The 18537-nt window shown below is 29.0% G+C and overlaps 1 protein-coding gene across 1 annotated transcript; it reads left to right on the top strand.

The window, feature by feature from the left end:
- Nucleotides 1–14619: 14619 nt before the first annotated feature.
- BO82DRAFT_425111 (uncharacterized protein) lies at nucleotides 14620–16156 on the top strand. Its single transcript, XM_025640318.1, has one exon. The coding sequence runs from the start codon at nucleotides 14700–14702 to the stop codon at nucleotides 16128–16130; it is 1431 nt and encodes a 476-aa protein (XP_025486999.1). The 5' UTR covers nucleotides 14620–14699; the 3' UTR covers nucleotides 16131–16156.
- The last annotated feature ends 2381 nt before the right edge of the window (nucleotides 16157–18537 follow it).

Consider the following 18537-nt stretch of genomic DNA (forward strand, 5'->3'; position numbering starts at 1 on the left):
AGAAAAAACAGAAAAAACAGAAAAAACAGAAAAAACAGAAAAAATAAAAAAAGTAGAAAAAACAGAAAAAACAGAAAAAACAGAAAAAGCAGAAAAAGCAGAAAGAGCAGAAAGAGCAGAAAAAGCAAAAAAAATAAAAAAAAACAGAAAAAATAAAAAAAAACAGATAGACTAAATAAACTAGATAGACTAGATAGACTAGATATCTTAGCTTTATACTTTAATATCTAAAAAGATTTATTAGTTAAATAAGGCCTATAGAATATAGTATAAATATATTTTACTAAGTAATATAGATTAAAAAATATAAAAAACAGAATAATTATCTAATCTAATAATTTTATAGAATTACTTACTCTATAAAATATATATTTACAGCTGTATATAAAGAATATCTTACTAATAATATTAATATCTTAGTTTTAATATCTTTAGTAGTTTTATCTATAAATAAAATTAAAAGCTAGCTTTAATATAAACCAGATTTCAGATATATTTTATATAGATATAATAATTTAAAAAGAAGAACTACTACTATAAGATCTTAATACTAATATAAAATAAAAAAATAAGAATAAGTTTAGATTATTTAGAAATTTTATATATTTTAGTATGGCCTAAAAAGAAATTTTATACTTAAATAGGTTTTTAGCAGGTAATCTATAGGTTAATATATCTAATCTATAGATTAGCAGGTTCGGGTCTTGGGTCCAGTATTCAGACCCAACCCATGGGTACAGGTCCTGATGTTGGACCCAAACCCGACCTGTGGCAAGGCCTAGGCCAGGTCAGGTCAGGTTATGGAAATTTTTATACCTGACTGCAGTATAGCCAAAAATCAGGCGGTTAACTGTTTTAACTGTTTTTGGTACTAAGTCCTACCTGCTATATCTCTTTTAGCTTTAGTATAGTTAAGATATATTTAGATTAATAGGTTCTTAATCTAACTATTTTAATTATTGCCTAAAAACATATAAAAAAAAGCTTTTTAAATTAATTAAAAGTAACTAAGTAAAATATTACTATCTTTTTTATCTCTATTTCTAAAAAATAATAAGGAATTCCTGGTAGTGCTGATAAATTCCAGCTTTTTATAAAATTATTGCTTTTACAGTAAGAAATATATATAAAGATATATAATTATAGTACTGTTTAGACTATATATAATATAATATAAATCTCTATACTTAATTTAATTAATTCTTTTAATTCTAATAATCTTAATTATCCTGCTAATTTAATTAATCTTTTTAATACTAATAATTTTAATTTTTTTATTAATCTAATTAACTCTTTTGACCCCTTTAACTCTAATAATCCTAAATATTTTATTAATCTAAATCTATTTAAAATCCTGTGCTATACTACATATTTAGCTTTTTTTAGTAAATATACTTTTTAACAACTATCTAATTTAATACTAGATATTATATCTTTTATAGTAGATTCTATAAAAGTTTTTTTTAAATATAAAAATAAGATTTTTAATTTATTTTATCTAGTTGGCCCTAAGCACCTATAATTCTGGGCTTTAGATATAATTTTTTACTTATTAGGTCTAGTAAAATAGATAAGATACAGCAGGCGCCTTGGCTGTATATTAAAATATAATAAATTATATTTATATAAAAATATATTTTAAAATAAAATAAACTACTTTTATAAAGATTTCTGCTTTTATCTTTCTATATCTATTACTTACAGAGTAGCTTTATGTTATGGGACCAAGGCCCTGTTATAGAGCTCGGCTTCAGGCACCAGTTGACACCTGAGGCCTTACATGCTAAGTACTAAACTAGCACTAGCTTAGTGTATATATAAAAGAATTTTATACAAACAGATAAAATAGCTTTTTAGCTATTTCTTCTTATTCTAAGGTATGTTTTGATTAGTATAATCCATCTGTTCTATAATATTAAAAATAGCTTATTAAAAAGCCCTAGACAGAGCCCGACTAGGCGTATAAATAAAATAAAATAAAACTAAAAGAATTATTAGAATAATAGAATAAATAGATTAGGAAGGACTGCAGCCGACTGTAGTATCTGCAGCTATATATAATAATATACAACTTTTTTTACAGAAGCTAATCAGCCTCTGTATAGAAATAGTAAAACAGAAACTAGCTTTTAAAAAGCAGATAAATAAATTATAGAGTTATAATACAACTCCTACTATTAATAGTAAATCAGAAAGAAACTTTTTATAGTAACTATATAAACTAAACTATAGACCCCGCTTTTAATACCCTAATATAAAACTATTTAATAGGAAAGACAAGTGCAACTATAAATTATTTAAACTAAATATATATATAAAGCTTGTAATAGATAGAAACTGTTATTTTATTAGACTAAAATAAGTTTTTTATATTTATAGTAGACTACACAGATATACAGTACAACAAATTTTTTTTTGATTAAATCCTAAAATATAGAAATAGTATAACTAAAGGATATACTTACAGTAATAGATAAAATATTTAAAAACCCTAATATATAATAAAAAGCTTTAAACCAGGTTAATATAATAAAATAAAAAAAAATAGAACTAGAAGAATTTTTAAATAACTTTAATAAAGTTTTATTATAAGTAGAAGAATATAATTAGTCAGACAAATAAAAAAAGGCTATACTGGATACTGCAGTAAACTAAAGGCTTATTAAAAAATTAGTTGGAATTTTTTAAAAATCTATATATAAAGAATATTATAACTAACTGTGCTGTATGAACTACAATCTTAACAGAATATTTTTTCTTTTTAAAAAAAGCTATACTAAGACTGTACTAGTATAATATAAACTAAGTTTTAAACTAATAGAGTAGAAATCTATTTAAATAGCTGCTGTATAGTAAGAAAAATACTACTTCTACTTAACAACCAACAACCTCTAAAAACAGGTTTAATAGGTAACACCCAGTAAAATATAAAAAAAATATAAAATAGATTACTGCTTTTATTACAGATAAAATAGATATTTTATCTACTAATATTTTTTAAAACCTGCTGTATAATTAATAAGTATAGCCGCAGCTATGCCTATCTTTTAGTAATAAAAAAAATAGTATTTCTTATCGGACAAAAACTCTGACTTAGAAAAAAAGAAAGTCTAGTATAAAATTATATATCTAAATAAGAATTACTAAATAAAACTAAAAGAAAATAGAAAAGTTTTGAAAAAAAATATATAGTTATATATTTTTTTTTAATAAAGGTTATTTTAGACTTTACTGCAACTGCCCGTACTTTTATTAATTTAAAATATCTAATCTATAGTATTATAAGTAAAATATTTACTAAAGTAAATAGCCTGTTAACTATTAGTATTAATCTAAGGCTGGTATAAGAAATTTTAGATAATAAAATACTAATCTATTTTATTATACAGATAAAAATAGATATAGGATTCTATACTAAGAAAGAAGTGTACTTTTATATAATACCTAATAATCTTGGATATAACCTAATCCTAGGGAAAAGCTGGCTGTTCTATTATAATAGTATTTTAGAACCGGGCTAAGAATAATTATTTTTATATATAATTAAAATAAGATTAAGAGACTTATTATATCTATAATATATAAACCTAAAACTTTAGCTAATTATAAAAATAGGACTTAGAGACTATTTATAGAAAAGATTTAAAAAAAGTATAGAAATATTTATAATTTTACTTACTAATATTTAAAAAGTATTTTAAACTAAGAAGGCAGTCGACCTATATATAATACTTTTTAAATACTATTAGAACTTTCTGTTTTTTTTCCAACCAGAGAATACAGAAAAACTACTACTATACTGGGAAAAAAGTATTAACTATAAAATCAAGCTTATATATTAGAATAGAAAAAAGCCAGAAGTTTTATAGGGCCCTTTTTATAATATATTTTAAAAAAACTAACAGTCCTACAGTCCGAACTGACTAAACTACTAAAAAAAAACTTTATATAAATTAGTTACTTTTTAGTAGCAGCCCCAGTACTTTTTATATAAAAACCAAAAAAAAATTAAGATTCTGTATAAATTACTAAGTATTTAATATAATTATAAAGAAAAACTGCTACCTACTTCCTTTAATTTATAAGACTCTAAACCAAATCAGAAAAGCAAAATAGTTTACTAAACTAGATGTTTTATCTGCCTTTTATAAAATCTGTATTATAAAGGGTTAAAAATAGATGACAGCCTTTTATATATAGTATAGGCTATATAAATAGCTAGTAATACTTTTTAGACTGGCAAATACTCTAAGTACCTTTTAAAAATATATTAACTAGGTACTATATAAATATCTTAACAAATTCTGTTTAGCCTATATTAATAATATATTAATCTATATAAATAAAAACATTAAAAAGCACCACAAATATATATAAAAAATATTATAAAAACTAAAGAAAGCCGGCTTGTTTTTAGATATTAAAAAATATAAGTTTAAAAGAAAAAAAACTCTCTATCTTAGATTTATTATACATACAGGGTAAGGTATTAAAATAGATTCTAAAAAAGTTAAAATAATTATTTTATAAAAAAACCCTAAATTAGTAAAAGCTGTCTAAAGCTTTCTAAGATTTATAAACTTTTACTATAAATTTATTTCTAGATTTTCAGCTACTGTATAACTATTTATAAATCTAACTAAAAAAGATCAGCTCTTTTAATAGACCTAAAAATATAAAACCAGCTTTTAGATATTAGTTTACAACCAAGCCTGTTTTTTGTTTTTTTAATTCTAAATATATAATAGTAGTAGAGACAGACTTCTTAGGCTATAATATAAAAAAAACACTTTTTTAAATAGATAAAAATAAAAAGCTGTATTTTTATACCTACTTTTTTAAATAGAATATACCAGCTGAATATAATTATAAGATCTATAATAAAAAACTACTAGTAGTTATATAGTATCTAAAAGCTTAGAACGCTAAATTATATTTAGTACTGGAGTTTATAGTAGTTACTAATTATAAGAATTTAGAATACTTTTTTAAGCTATATAAATTTATAAAAAGACATATATAATAAAGCTTAATCCTAAGTAGATTTAACTTTAAACTAGTCTATTAAAAAGAAATAAAGAACAAGCAAGCAGATATTTTTTTATAATAAAAACAGAATATACCTAATAAATAAGATCCTAAAATATTATCCTATATAATACAGATCTTTAGCAGAATATTAAAAGGGGATTTAAAACTGAAAACTGGTTTACTTACTGCGGTCCTAGTATAGTTATAAAAATATAGTATAGGACTAGATAAAGACCTTTTAAAACAGATACAGCAGACTATTATAAAACTATTAGAATTAGAAAATAAAACTAAAAACAGCTGGACCTACATTCTAACAGTAGATACAGACTATTAAGAACTAGTAAAACTTATATAAAAAAAATATATAAATTTCTATTCCAGCTAAAACTAAAAGTCTTTCTAAGCAAATGTTTAACAGAAGAAGTTTAGATATACTTTTAAAAAAGACAGTAGGTTTCTAACTATAAACTACTTTATATAGATCTTATTTAAAATAACTACAATTTTTTTATTACAGAACATCCCAGTTAAAAATAGACCTATTTTTTTTTGGCAGAATATACTTCTAGCCTAATATATTCTAAAATATATAAAAATATATTTAAAACTATAATATCTGCAGTTATATAAAATTATAAAAAAAATTAAAATACTGATTACTAAAGCTGCTGCTAATACCAGATCAACCCTAATAAAAACTAATAATAGATTTTATTACTAACTTATCTAAAAGTAAGTTGTATACAAATATTTTAGTAGTTACAAACAGACTAATAAAAAAAATAATATTTTATATAATAAAAGAGATTACTATTAAAACTACAGCTAAAGCCTTAGTTAAAACAGTTTTTAAATAATACAGCCCTTTAAAAACTATAGTCTTAGATTAAAACACCCAGTTTATAAATTATATATAGAAAAAAGTATATAATCTATTAAAAATTATTAAAAGATTATCTACAGCTTATTATTTTTAAATAAATAGAATAATAGAATATATAAATAGTACTGCTAAAGCATATCTAAAAGCTTATATAGACTATAATTAAAAAAACTAGATAAATCTACTACTTTTAATAGAATTAGTAATTAACAGCTGTATAAATACAGCTATAGGATTCTTACTGTTTTTTCTAAGCTATAGTTATAAGTTAAATTTAAATAGTTAGAAAATAGTTTAAAATACAGACCTAAAGATTACTACCTCCAGTCCTATCTAATAAAAAAATATAATTATACAGAAGATATATAATATTTTAAACTAGGTCTAAAGTACTATAGTTTATATATAATAAAATACTAAAAAATAAGCTAATTAATCCCAATAAACTGTTTTATTATATTAGAAAGGCGACTAAATATAGTTAAGCCTATAAAATATCTATATAAATCACCCTAATAAAAAACTAGATTAGAAAAACATAAAATATACTATTTTAAAAAAAATAGGATTATATACTGTACAACTTAACATGCTAAAAAGTATCTATTTTATATTTTATATTAACTTATTTTGTCCGACAGCTGATAATATATTACTATTATAAAATAAAAAAAACTTACAACCACCACCTATAATAATTAACAGTAAAAAAGAATATAAAGTTAAAGAAATTTTTAATAAATAGTATATAATAAAAGGCCGGAAGAGCTAATTATAGTATTTTATTAAATAAAAAGATTATATAGAACTAATCTAAAAACTAGTTTTAGTACTTAATAATATAGAAGTAGTTATAAAATAGTAGCTGCAGTCCCAGCCAAACCCTAACTAACTATTAGATAATTAAAAGCTGGGATAGAAAAAGAATTATACTAATATTCTTCCCCCCTCAGCTCTGGTTTGTACAAATCTAAGATAAAAAAAAAAAGAAATAAAAAAAAAAAAGAAGAAAGTCTTTTTTAATTCTTTAAAACTAACTAAAAAGAGCTGTACTTAATCTAATAAAAAAATTAAATACTATTACACCAAATTCAGCTTATATGCTAATTTAATCTACTAATTTTTTAATAATATTTTAAGAGAGAGTAGTAATTACTGCAGGCTTATATTTAGACTTATCTAGATTATAATAGCTATAATATATACTATAATCTTTAAATTTATAATTTATATAAATCCTATTTTACTACCCAAACAGCTGTACAGTCTACCGGAACTTTATTTAATTATTATATTTATAATAATATAGTATTACCAAACTATAGGATGTAATTAGAAGGCTGTTAATATAAAAAAAGTATCTAGTATATATCTAACTTTATTAGTATTTTATATAAAAATATTATTAGATTTTTTTATCTAAACTACAGTAAAAGTACCAATCTTTATTTTAAATTTATAATAAAAGAAACACCAGATATACTGCTGGTCTGAAATATAGTAAAATTAAAATAAAGCTTTATTTTTATATATTATTAGTTGTATAGTAACCTAGTACTTTATATTACTAGTATAGAAGTTATAAATAGTTATATATTATACAGATATAAAAAATAAATTATAGTTAGTAAAAGTAGAAAAGACCTAGAAGTGATTATAGTAGATAAAAATCAGTATATTATTTAAATAATTAGGCTTACCAGCTCCAGCATTAGAAGAAGAAGGTATAATATTAATAAACAGAAGAAACAACAGGAATTATACAGATAAAAAGAAAACAGATTAGTAATAAAAAAAATAAAAAAAAATATATAAAAAAAAAAAAGCTAAGGGGGGGGGGGGGATCTTTTTATATAATACTTTATATACTCTATATAATACTAGTAACTAAGCCTGATCACATCTCTGGAACCGGTTGTATAAATAGTATAAAAAAAGATTCCATTTACTGGATAAAAGAGGAACGTACGGGAAGAAGAGATTCTATTTACTAAAAGATTACTGTATTTACTAGATGAAAGGGGTTTATATAGAAAAAAGTACTATAATAAGTAATACAGACCCTGCCTATATATATACTGCCTACTAACCAGCTATAATATTATTTAAAAAAGGCTGATATACAGAACTGTTGCTCTGGACTTTAAACAGCTGTTTATACAAACAGAAGCTATAAAAAATACTAAAAAAAAAGGGGGGGGCTTTTATTATAAAACTAAAGCCCTATTATAAAGCTCGGCTTCAGGTATTAATTAATATTTAAAATTTTATATACTAAGTATTAAACTAGCACTAGCTTAGTGCACATATAAAAAAATTTTATATAAACAGATGAAATAGCTCTTTAGCTATTTCTTCTTGTTTTAAGGCATATTTTGATTAGCATAATCCATCCGTCCTGTAACACTTTAGAATTATAAGTTAATTATATTTATTTAGCTTATTTTTAAAAAATACTACTAAGTTTTTTTTTTCTGTTTTTTAGATTTTTACAAACTATAATAATACTTAAACTAAAATAAGCTTTTTAAACCAGATCTTTTCTTTCTTTTTAAATCTTAAGATTATGTGTGTTGTAAAAATCAGAAGATTATCCTATATCCAACTGTTACGGGACGGATGGATTATGCTAATCAAAACGTGCCTTAGAACAAGAAGAAATAGCTAAGGAGCTATTTTATCTGTTTATATAAAATTTTTTTATGTGTGCGCTAAGCTAGTGCTAGTTTAGTACTTGGTATGCGAGGCCTCAGGTGTCAATTGGTGCCTGAAGCCGAGCTCTATAACAGGGCCTTGGTCCCATAACACCTATAATAGTCCTTTACTTAGTATTTAACTAATTGTTTATTTAGATATAATTAATAGTATTTTCTTTTTACAACCCTTATAAAAATAGTAGCTTATAAAACTAGTTTTTAAATTTTTAATTTTTAGATATTATAAGATATAAAGGCATGCAGTACAGTAGATATAAAAAGTTTTATTAAAAAATAATATACTTTTTTAAAAGCTGTTTTATATTATTAATAACTTTTTCTAACTAAAGTAAAATAGTAGTTTTTAAACTTATATATAGGCTTCAAAAAAATTATCTTCTACTACTAATTCTAAAAAATAGGGACTTTTTTTTAGAGAGTTAGATATAAAATAATCTTTTAATTCTTTGCAATATATATAATCTTAAAATTAAAAAAAAAAGATCTGGCTTGAAAAGCTTGTTTTAGTTTAAGTATTATTATAGTTTGTAAAGATTTAAAAAATAGAAGAAAAGGGCTTAATAGTATTTTCTAAAAATAAGCTAAATAAATATAATTAATTTATAATTCTAAGACTACTCTATAAGTAATAGATATAGAAAAATAGAAGTAGAAAACTCTACAAAAGTAGTTTATTTTACTTTAAAATATACTTTTATATAAATATAATCTATTATATTTTAATATATAGCTAAGATATCCGCCGTACCTTATTTATTTTACTAGGCCTAGTAAGTAGAAAACTATATCTAAAGCCCAGAATTATAGGTACTTAGGGCCAACTAGATAAAATAAATTAGAAATCTTATTCTTATATTTAGAAAAAGCTTTTGCAGAACCTATTATAAAAAATATAATACCTAGTATTCAACTAGATGGTTATTAGAAAGTATATTGACTAAAAAAAACCAAGTAGATAGTATAATATAAGATTTTAAATAGGTTTAGATTAATAGAATATTTAGAATTATTAAAATTAAAAGAATTAAAAGGATTAATTAGATTAACAGAGTAATTAAGATTAGTAGTATTAAAAAGATTAATTAAATTAGTAATATAGTTAAAATTATTAGAATTAAAAAGGTTAATTAAATTAGATATAAAAATTTATACTGTAATATATACAGTCTAAACAGAGCAGTAATTATATATTTTTATATATATTTCTTACTATAAAAGTAATAATTTTATTAAAAGCTGGAATTTATTAGTACTACTAGAAATTTCTTATTATTTTTTTAAGATAGAGATAAAAAAGATAGTAATACTTTGCTTAATTATTTTTATTTAATCTAAAAAGCTTTTTTTTATATGCTTTTAGGTAACAGTTATAATAATTAGATTAATAATCTGTTAATTTAAATATATTTTAACTGTGCTAGAGCTAAAAAAGATATAGTAAATAGATTTTAATACTAAAAATAGTTAAGATAGTTAACTGTCTGATTTTTGGCTATACTGCAGTTAGATATAAATATTTCCTTAACCTGGCCATAACCTGGCGGTTAGGTATAAAAATTCCAATTAACCTGACCTGACCTGGCCGTTAGCCACTCTACAAGCTACCATACTTAAATTTGTAGGCTTAGAGGCAGTATCCCACCACCTGTATAATTTTGTAATTTAGTAAGTTCTGAATAAGAAGAGCTTGGTCACAGAATTTGTTAAGATATATAGGATAAATAGGTCAGGCGGTAATCTGATATGTATATTATAAAAATTCTAATATACTAATTTTCTGTAAATCTGTGACGCTCTTAATTTTACTTTTAATAAAGAATAATTTTTTATAAAAGTACAATTTGACCTAAAATTCCGCAACTGTAACTTACTTAGTATATAATCCTTATTTTTTTTATATTCTTCAAGCTTATTTTTCAGAAAGCTGAGTGATAATAAATATCCTGTAACTAGAGTATATATAATATTAGAAATACTGGCAGAATAAGATACAAAGACTAAAATATATATAAAAGATTAAGTATACAAAATAGTCAAGATAGACAGAGTAAACAGAATGGATGAAGTAGGCAGAATAAATAAAATAGACAGAATGGATAAAATAGACAGAATAGATAAAATAAACAGAATGAATAAAGTAGGCAGAATAGATAAAGTAGGCAGAATAGATAAAATAAACAGAATAGACAGAATAAACACAGTAGACAGACTAGACAGAGTAGATAAAATAAATAAAGTAGACAGAGTAGACAGAGTAGACAGAATAGATAAAGTAGACAAAATAGATAAAATAAACAGAATAAACAGAATAGATAGAGTAAACAGAGTAGACAGAATAAACAGAATAAACAGAATAAACAGAATAGACAGAGTAGACAGAATAAATAAAGTAAATAGAATAAATAGACTGGACAGAAAAAACAGAATAGATAAAGTAGATAGAGTAAATAGAGTAGACAGACTGAACAGAGTATAAAGTAGATAAAGTAGATAGAATAGATAGAATAGACAGAATAGATAAAGTAGACAGAGTAGACAGAGTAGATAAAATAGACAGAGTAAATAAAATAGACAGAGTAGATAGAGTAGACAGAGTAGACAGAGTAGACAGAGTAGATAGAATAAACAGAATAGACAGAGTAGAGTATAAAAAAAAGCTAAGCTATAACAAAATACAACTAAAAAGCCTTATTTTACTTACAGTTATTTAATCAAACCTATTATACCTATAACAAACCGACAATCTGCATTAATAGCCCTTGTATAATTAAAATACTATAGCTACTTAGAAAAGTAGTAATATACTTGTTATTATTATATAATACTGTTAATTAAAGGTGTTAGGATCTGGACAAAGTAGTATTATCCTTAGGATCTGGTTAAGTAGAAATAACAAGGCGCTATTTAAAGCCCGTGCTTTTTTTAATATATATAGTACTTCTTTTAAAAATCAGATTAGCCTCCACTTCCGCAATCATAATCTAAAAAATTGTAAGTAAGTAAAAGATTCTAGCCAGCCATAGTATGCACTGATAATATATTATCTTATGTATAACAGCCCCTTCTTAATTCTGATATCAACCTTTCTTACTTAATCTTAAAAGAAAAGAAATAGTCATTAAAAACAAAGACAAGTATATAAGTAAAAGGTCTTATAGAATAGCGAAACAGTCACATATTATCCTAGTCGATAGTATTTATATTAGTCATCAACCTTGAAACCAAAATGCATTCCAGTGACCGGCAACAAATCTTCTCCATGGGGACACAAAATATATCTCTTAATTTTGTATTACATACGATGGAGCACCTCGGCTACTTATATGTTGGCGATTAAAAACCGTCAGCAGAAGATGCTGCTGAGGTTGATACAGTCTTTAAAAAAAGCCTAAAATTATCTATACTATAGTTTAAGTTCTATAAAAAAAAATAAGAGTAAAAGCTTTTTAATGTCAGACTATAAAGTATATTTTTGGAACTCTGGTTCGCACACTGTACTAAAAATAAAAGTAGTTTTGTAAGATAATTAAAAACAGATTAAATATAGACAACTTTTACAATCTAAAAAAAGTAGGAACCTGTAATCATAGAGTTTAAAAAAATACTAAGATTAAGCAGTTTATAAGAGCCCATTTATTATATAAAACAGTTTTAATTTTCTGTTTTTTATAGGATTCTGCTGGCTGGGACAACAGCCTATTTAAGCTCTTTATATCTTCCTATTATTAGAGTAATTATAAATTTAAGTACTATTTAAATAAAGATATATATAAAGTAGTTATAGATAAAAATCAGTACTTTTTTATAGATAGAGCTTTATATATTAAACTATCCCCTAAGGGGGGGGGGTTCAAATGGTCTGGCAGAAATTCTTAAAACAACCAATATCTAGTAATATTAATAATCCTAAAAGGCTGCTATTTATAAAGATCTAGTTCTTTTTGCTTTTAGATTTAAGGGAATGTTGTTTAGTATAAGAGAAACTTCTAGATATTAAAAATATTTAGATTATGCTTAATGTTAGCTAATCTAAACCAATATAAATAATACTAGAGTAACTAAATCTGTTTTTTCTTATATAGCCTAATATAGTTTAAATAATCACTGGATACACAGACTGCCAACTTCCTAATATTAGGAAAGAAGCCGGTGTTAACCAGGCGGGCTAATTCTGAAATCTTAGGATTATAAAAGTACAGAAACTTAGGCAAAGTAAGTACTAGTAATAGTAAAGCCCCTGGCACACCTATATCTCTTTTTATTTAAAGGACTTTTTATCTATTATTAATCCAGTCTTAGATTTAAGAGGTATTAGATAGGCCATACTCTTATATAAAAATCTTATAAAGACTATGATTTTTGAGTTTTTTATATAAGTCTTTTAATATTAAGACTTTACTTCTGTTTTATAGCCATATCTTGTAGCCTAAAGTAAGATATCTTATTATAAAAAAATATTTAAACAAATTACTTATAATTAGCCTATAACTTATATTTCTTTTTTTTATTAATAGAAAAAAAGTTTTTAGATCTGTTTTTTTTTAGACTTAGTCAAGCCCTGCAAGCACAGCGCTTTAGTTATTTTTAAATAATATCTATAGTTTATTTAGCCTTTTTCTTATTTTATCTAATAATTTCTTTGTTTCAATAGATTGTTTAGCTTAACTTTATTATATTACTATTTCTAGCAAGCTTAAAATCTGCAGTGTATAACTGCTTAGGAGGGAGTATGAGAAGGACGGATATAACAGCAAAAAATAGATAGTAAGAGTAAAAAACAGTAAAATCTGACCAGTACGTGCTATACGCGGAGCCTTTAGGATACCGTAGCTGGTAAGTTATTTGTATATAAATTGCAGTAGCTGTGGGGTTTTATTATTGTAATTGGTCTTGGTCTCAACGTTCTTAACTAGGAAAGGTTTTTCTATACATACTTGGGTTAGTAATACTGCAATTGGCCCAGCATTAAGTTAGGATAAAGCATATTCTAATTAAGAGATATAAAGGTTTTTATGCCATAAAGCCAAGATAAGAATAGTATACAGTCACTTAACCTATAAAGAGTTAAGCGTTTCCAGGCATAGCGCTGTTGGAGGTGAGGTTTCGTGTGAATACCGAGACTGATATCATCCGATCTTCTATAACTGTCATAGCCCGCATCGTCGTATCGCACTCTTCTGTTGTTTGGGTGGCCGATGTAGTCCTCCATGCGCCGTGGGTCTCTTCTCCTGCAAATCCTGGGTCACGTTGCAGGTGGTCTGCTGGATGGTGAAACGTACGGAAAAGTCCGATTGTGAGCGTCTTTCATCAGACCTAGACCGGCATATCCTTCCATAGACCAATTGACTCGAGTAAGTGTCATCACTGTATCCCACGCTTGCTCTTGTACTGCGTGATCTAAGAGAGCTTGATCCGCACTGCTTAGCTCGGCAACACTAACAATCGCCCCCTTGTCGGCTAGAAAGTCTGCGAAACTATAATTCGTGTCTCGTGGTGCACCATGCGGCCCGCGCTGGGTCTGCGCCGTGCCGAAACAGCAGCTGAACTATCTCCCACCACCGACCTGTTCCATACTACCGCGCTTGTGGTAGGAAAGAACAAACTCCCAGAAGACATATCGTGAATGAGATTCTCTACAAAGCCAACCCACCGCCCTGTGATCGGCTCTGCTACACTGTTCATAGGCAGAGTATAACTACTCAGATGCCGTGCCTATAAGGGATACCTATAGTGCTTCCCTGCTATAGAAGGAGAATTGAGACTGATATTTGTTGGCGCCGGCTCTAGAATTGATCCCTGCCCACTGTCAGAGCAGAGTCATTTCGTCGAACAGGGCCCCCTTGGTGCAATGTTCATGCAAGGGACCATGGCAGTCACGTGGTGTCCAGGCATCTCCTGTCGCTGCCTACCCCAGGCTTCACTAACATGTGTTTAAAACATGGCACATGGTTTCGTCGTGTAGATCAGCCAACTTGTGCTACATTTCCATAAGGCCAGTTTCCATCGACCAGCAATCCGAACTACCAGTTTCAGGGCGTGTTGAGAGTCAACTAACTCCGCTCTTTATGGATGTCCCACCAATTTTACGACTTCCAACAGAGATTCTAACTTTCATTTTTGAAAATGTGGCCTCTGGCCACTACGACACCTGCAGGGTCCTGCAGAAGTTTGCGTTAATCTGTCGTCGCCTCACGCAGATCGTACTACCTCTGTTATATCGTGACGTGTTGGTCAGAGTGGCGGCCGGCAGCGCCCTAGAAGCTCTGTTGGCCGTGCTACAAAAGCGGCCACTATACCGTGAAAATGTTAGAGGACTTGTGATTCAGATGGACGATCGCATTGGCATTCACAGACGAAACTTCTATATTACGTCCGATATTATCACCTGTGTCACCAATGTCAAAGCCTTGACCTTTGCTGGGGGCTGGGAGCGTTACCCAGACCAAACATGGGGCCTGGTTCACCGGGCATCTCGGAGCATGCCAGCACTGGAGATTTTGTCTCTAAGGCGTCAGGGTGAAGGCCTGACCGTGCAGGACATACTTGAAAATGTGCAGATGCCCAGCTTGCGTCAACTGAAACTTGATGGAATTGCTTTTCAGACCCCGGGGCGCACTACGAGGGCAGAGAGACAGGGGAACAGGCCCTCCTGTCTACCGGATAGTACGAAGGGCACTGCTCAGTTCTCCAGCCTCCACATTCAGGACTACTATGATACGTCCGCGGCATTCCAAGAGCTCATTCTCTGGCCTAAGACCTTGATCCATTTCGACGCCTCGATCTTGTGGAGTAGCGGTCTGGGATACCAGGTTGATCTCTCGATGCTCAGTACATGGCTCTTTGCCCACAAGGACACCCTACAATTCATTTATATCAGATACATTGAATCCTTACCTTCAGGCAAGCTTTTTCAGACTAGGGGATTTGTCGCCTTGGAGCGCCTAACGCTGCCCTGGTGGGAGATCCGTAGTTGGCAGCAAAAGGATGAAAGAGACCCGCCATTCGTCTTCTTGCCCGCCCACGCGGACGCTCTTCTCTGCGCGCCCCGTCTCACGACCCTCAATCTGGACTATGGCCTGAGTGTCCACGGTGTGGATTTCTGTGACACGTTTGGGGAGGTCGAGGCCCGCTGGATCCTGGAGTTGGCCCGCGCGGCATGGGCGAAAAAGGCTGCGCTCCGGACGATCTACGTTGGGTACAGACCGGAGCCGCATTGTCTCGACGAGGTTCTGGAGTATCCGTGGGACCGTCTTACCCGACTCCGGGAGGATCTCCAACCGCTAGGAATCAGATTGGAGTGGGATGAGCCGTCGTTCTCGGAGGAGGAGTGGATTCAGGCGCGCATGCAGGCCTCCCCGCCGTGGGAGGCAATGCGTGGGAGTGAAAGTCCCCCGCTGGATGATGGGATGCTGTTTGGTTGCGAGCTGTCGAAGGATGGTGAGCCCAGTCTGGAGGAACAGGAGGCCTGGGAGTACGCTCACAAGGCAATCAGATAGAAAAATTAGCTACATTTCAGAAACAGATCTTTACAGTATTTGCTATTGGCTGGAGCCCCAAAGTTCTACTTTCCTAGGTCTCTCCCAGTAAACCTACGTGAGCATCCATCGGGGCCTTCTTCCACCGGACACCATTCTTCATCATTTCATCTATCTACGCTGTATATCTAATCACTCCAGCTTAAGACCTGGGATATTGCCTGCCTCAAGTCTCGACTGTAGTCACAGTACAGAACGACAGCCACGGTGGTCCTCGGTATTGCGTTCATTCAGCTCATGGTCGCTGTAGCCTCAATACTTACGGGCCACAGCCGTGGAGATGAAGGCTGCACAGAACTTGTCTCAGTCACGTCTCCCAAGTATGGTACCCTACCCAACAGTTGACGGAAATTAAGAAGACTGTAGCCATTCGTCCTCATTATAATGAGTTGTAATGTGTTAGTTAGCTCTCACGTTACTATTCTCACAGATTCTGAACACATATCTACAAAAGAATACCCCAGTTCCGGTTACAATAGAAGTCTGTGTACTAAGTTAAGACAATATATTAATATATTACAAGCTATTGTATAAAAACAGTAACTAAGATCATGTTCAGGGTCTGAAAATGTCCAAATCCTTTCTAGAATTAGCTTGATGTGGTTTCTACCAGGGCTACAGAAACACCCAAAGAGTGCGAATAATGACACCAACTTCCGGCAGGACTTGTACGTCTTTATGTATTGAGATTAGAAGGTGCTGGTGCTTCTAGATGGGATGAATCAGCGCGATGCCAAGCAATACTCGGTGGTACAAAGAAAGAATCCAGCGCTCTGTGCTGAAGATAAAGCATGATTTTGTAAGTAACTTACTTAAGATGAATCTTGGTCAGGTCCCTTGACAATACCCTTTTGTCTAAATTACTTTCCTAATCTATTAGATGATAAGACTGTTACCGCGATGAGCAGTACTTGCCTATTGTTATACAATTTATTTATTGTTATAATAAGAGGATTATAACTTGCCTGCTGAATTACAAGCCATATGCCATATATACATTTACAAATATTTATAAAAGCTGTATAATATACAGTATATTTAAACTATTAATTTTTCCTATAAAAAAACTTATTTTATAGCTTTAGTTATTACAAACCATTTGTGCTTACGTTCTGTTAACAATCCTATCCTACAAAGCTTAGAAGCCTAAGTCTAATACAATGTTATTTCTACTAAATTAATTTGTAGATAAGGGCTTTAACGATTAAATCAAGTCTAATCCCATACTCTATTGTAAATAAATTAATTATAGCTAAAAACATCTGACTAAGAATGGCAACAGACTTGTTGCTGCTAATAACACCTTCAACCAATATTAGACCACCAGCCGAGATAATGGCGAAAGCAGTATTATCTACTACAGAAATATTAAAAAAAAAGCTTATTTTCTGAGAAATAAATATATACTTTCTTAACTGGAAGATCGGGTTGAGGTTGTTTTCCTTTAATAACTTTAGTATGTCCTAATTGGGAAATATTTCTGTAAGTTGTACAGAGTAATTATCAGTATAAGCAGTTTTTACATTTAACATTTTTATAGAAGATAAAAGAATCTGAACAGAATCATCCCCTTGCTGAATATTATAAAGGCAGTTTTTTTCTATTCTTTAAACAACAAATTAGCACATTGGCTTCGAGATTATTAGAAAGGAAGTTACTCGCTACTTTAAGCAAGAGCTATTCTGTATCTGAAAGACAACCAAGCTCAGCATTAAAGTTGAGCAGATATAGGCAGAGTCCTAAGGGTTGCGGAGAGGAGTTAAGTTAATTTAGCTTTGTATAAAAAGTAGAAAGCGCAGAACTTTCGGGCAGCAACTCGGCGACTAGAAATTAAATATAATTAGTGCCCGCCCCAAAATAATAGCTGTCTTAATTATTCTGTAGTATAGATAGTAAGTATTAGCATCAAGAAAGTAATAGTTCACAGTTAAAGAATGTAAAGAATAGGTAGTGGATTCCTGTATAGCACCAATACGAGGGGCCAGTATTATTATTACTGTATGTTTAGCAGAGCTTCTAATTTCTCTATTACAACTATCTGTTTATTAATAAGGTATATTTTAAGTTGTTATTATTTCTTCTTAATGCTATAAATAGAGATTTTATAAGGCAGCTGGCATATTTGTATACTGTATGTTTGCTTTTCAGATATAATATAAACAACCGGCAAAGCCAAGTCCTTTTGTATAAGAGTTATACTGTAAGCAGTAACTCTCCCGGACCAGAAAGTTTCCAATATTCTTATTAAACAAATTATATTTATTAATTTTTAATAATAATTCAATTAACCGGCAACTATCGTACTTACAGTTACAGGACTTCCCGCCGAGTAGTAGCTTACAGTGTAGATATTTATATGTGATCTAGT

Source organism: Aspergillus uvarum (assembly GCF_003184745.1).
Source record: "Aspergillus uvarum CBS 121591 unplaced genomic scaffold BO82scaffold_77, whole genome shotgun sequence".
NCBI lineage: Eukaryota > Fungi > Ascomycota > Eurotiomycetes > Eurotiales > Aspergillaceae > Aspergillus > Aspergillus uvarum.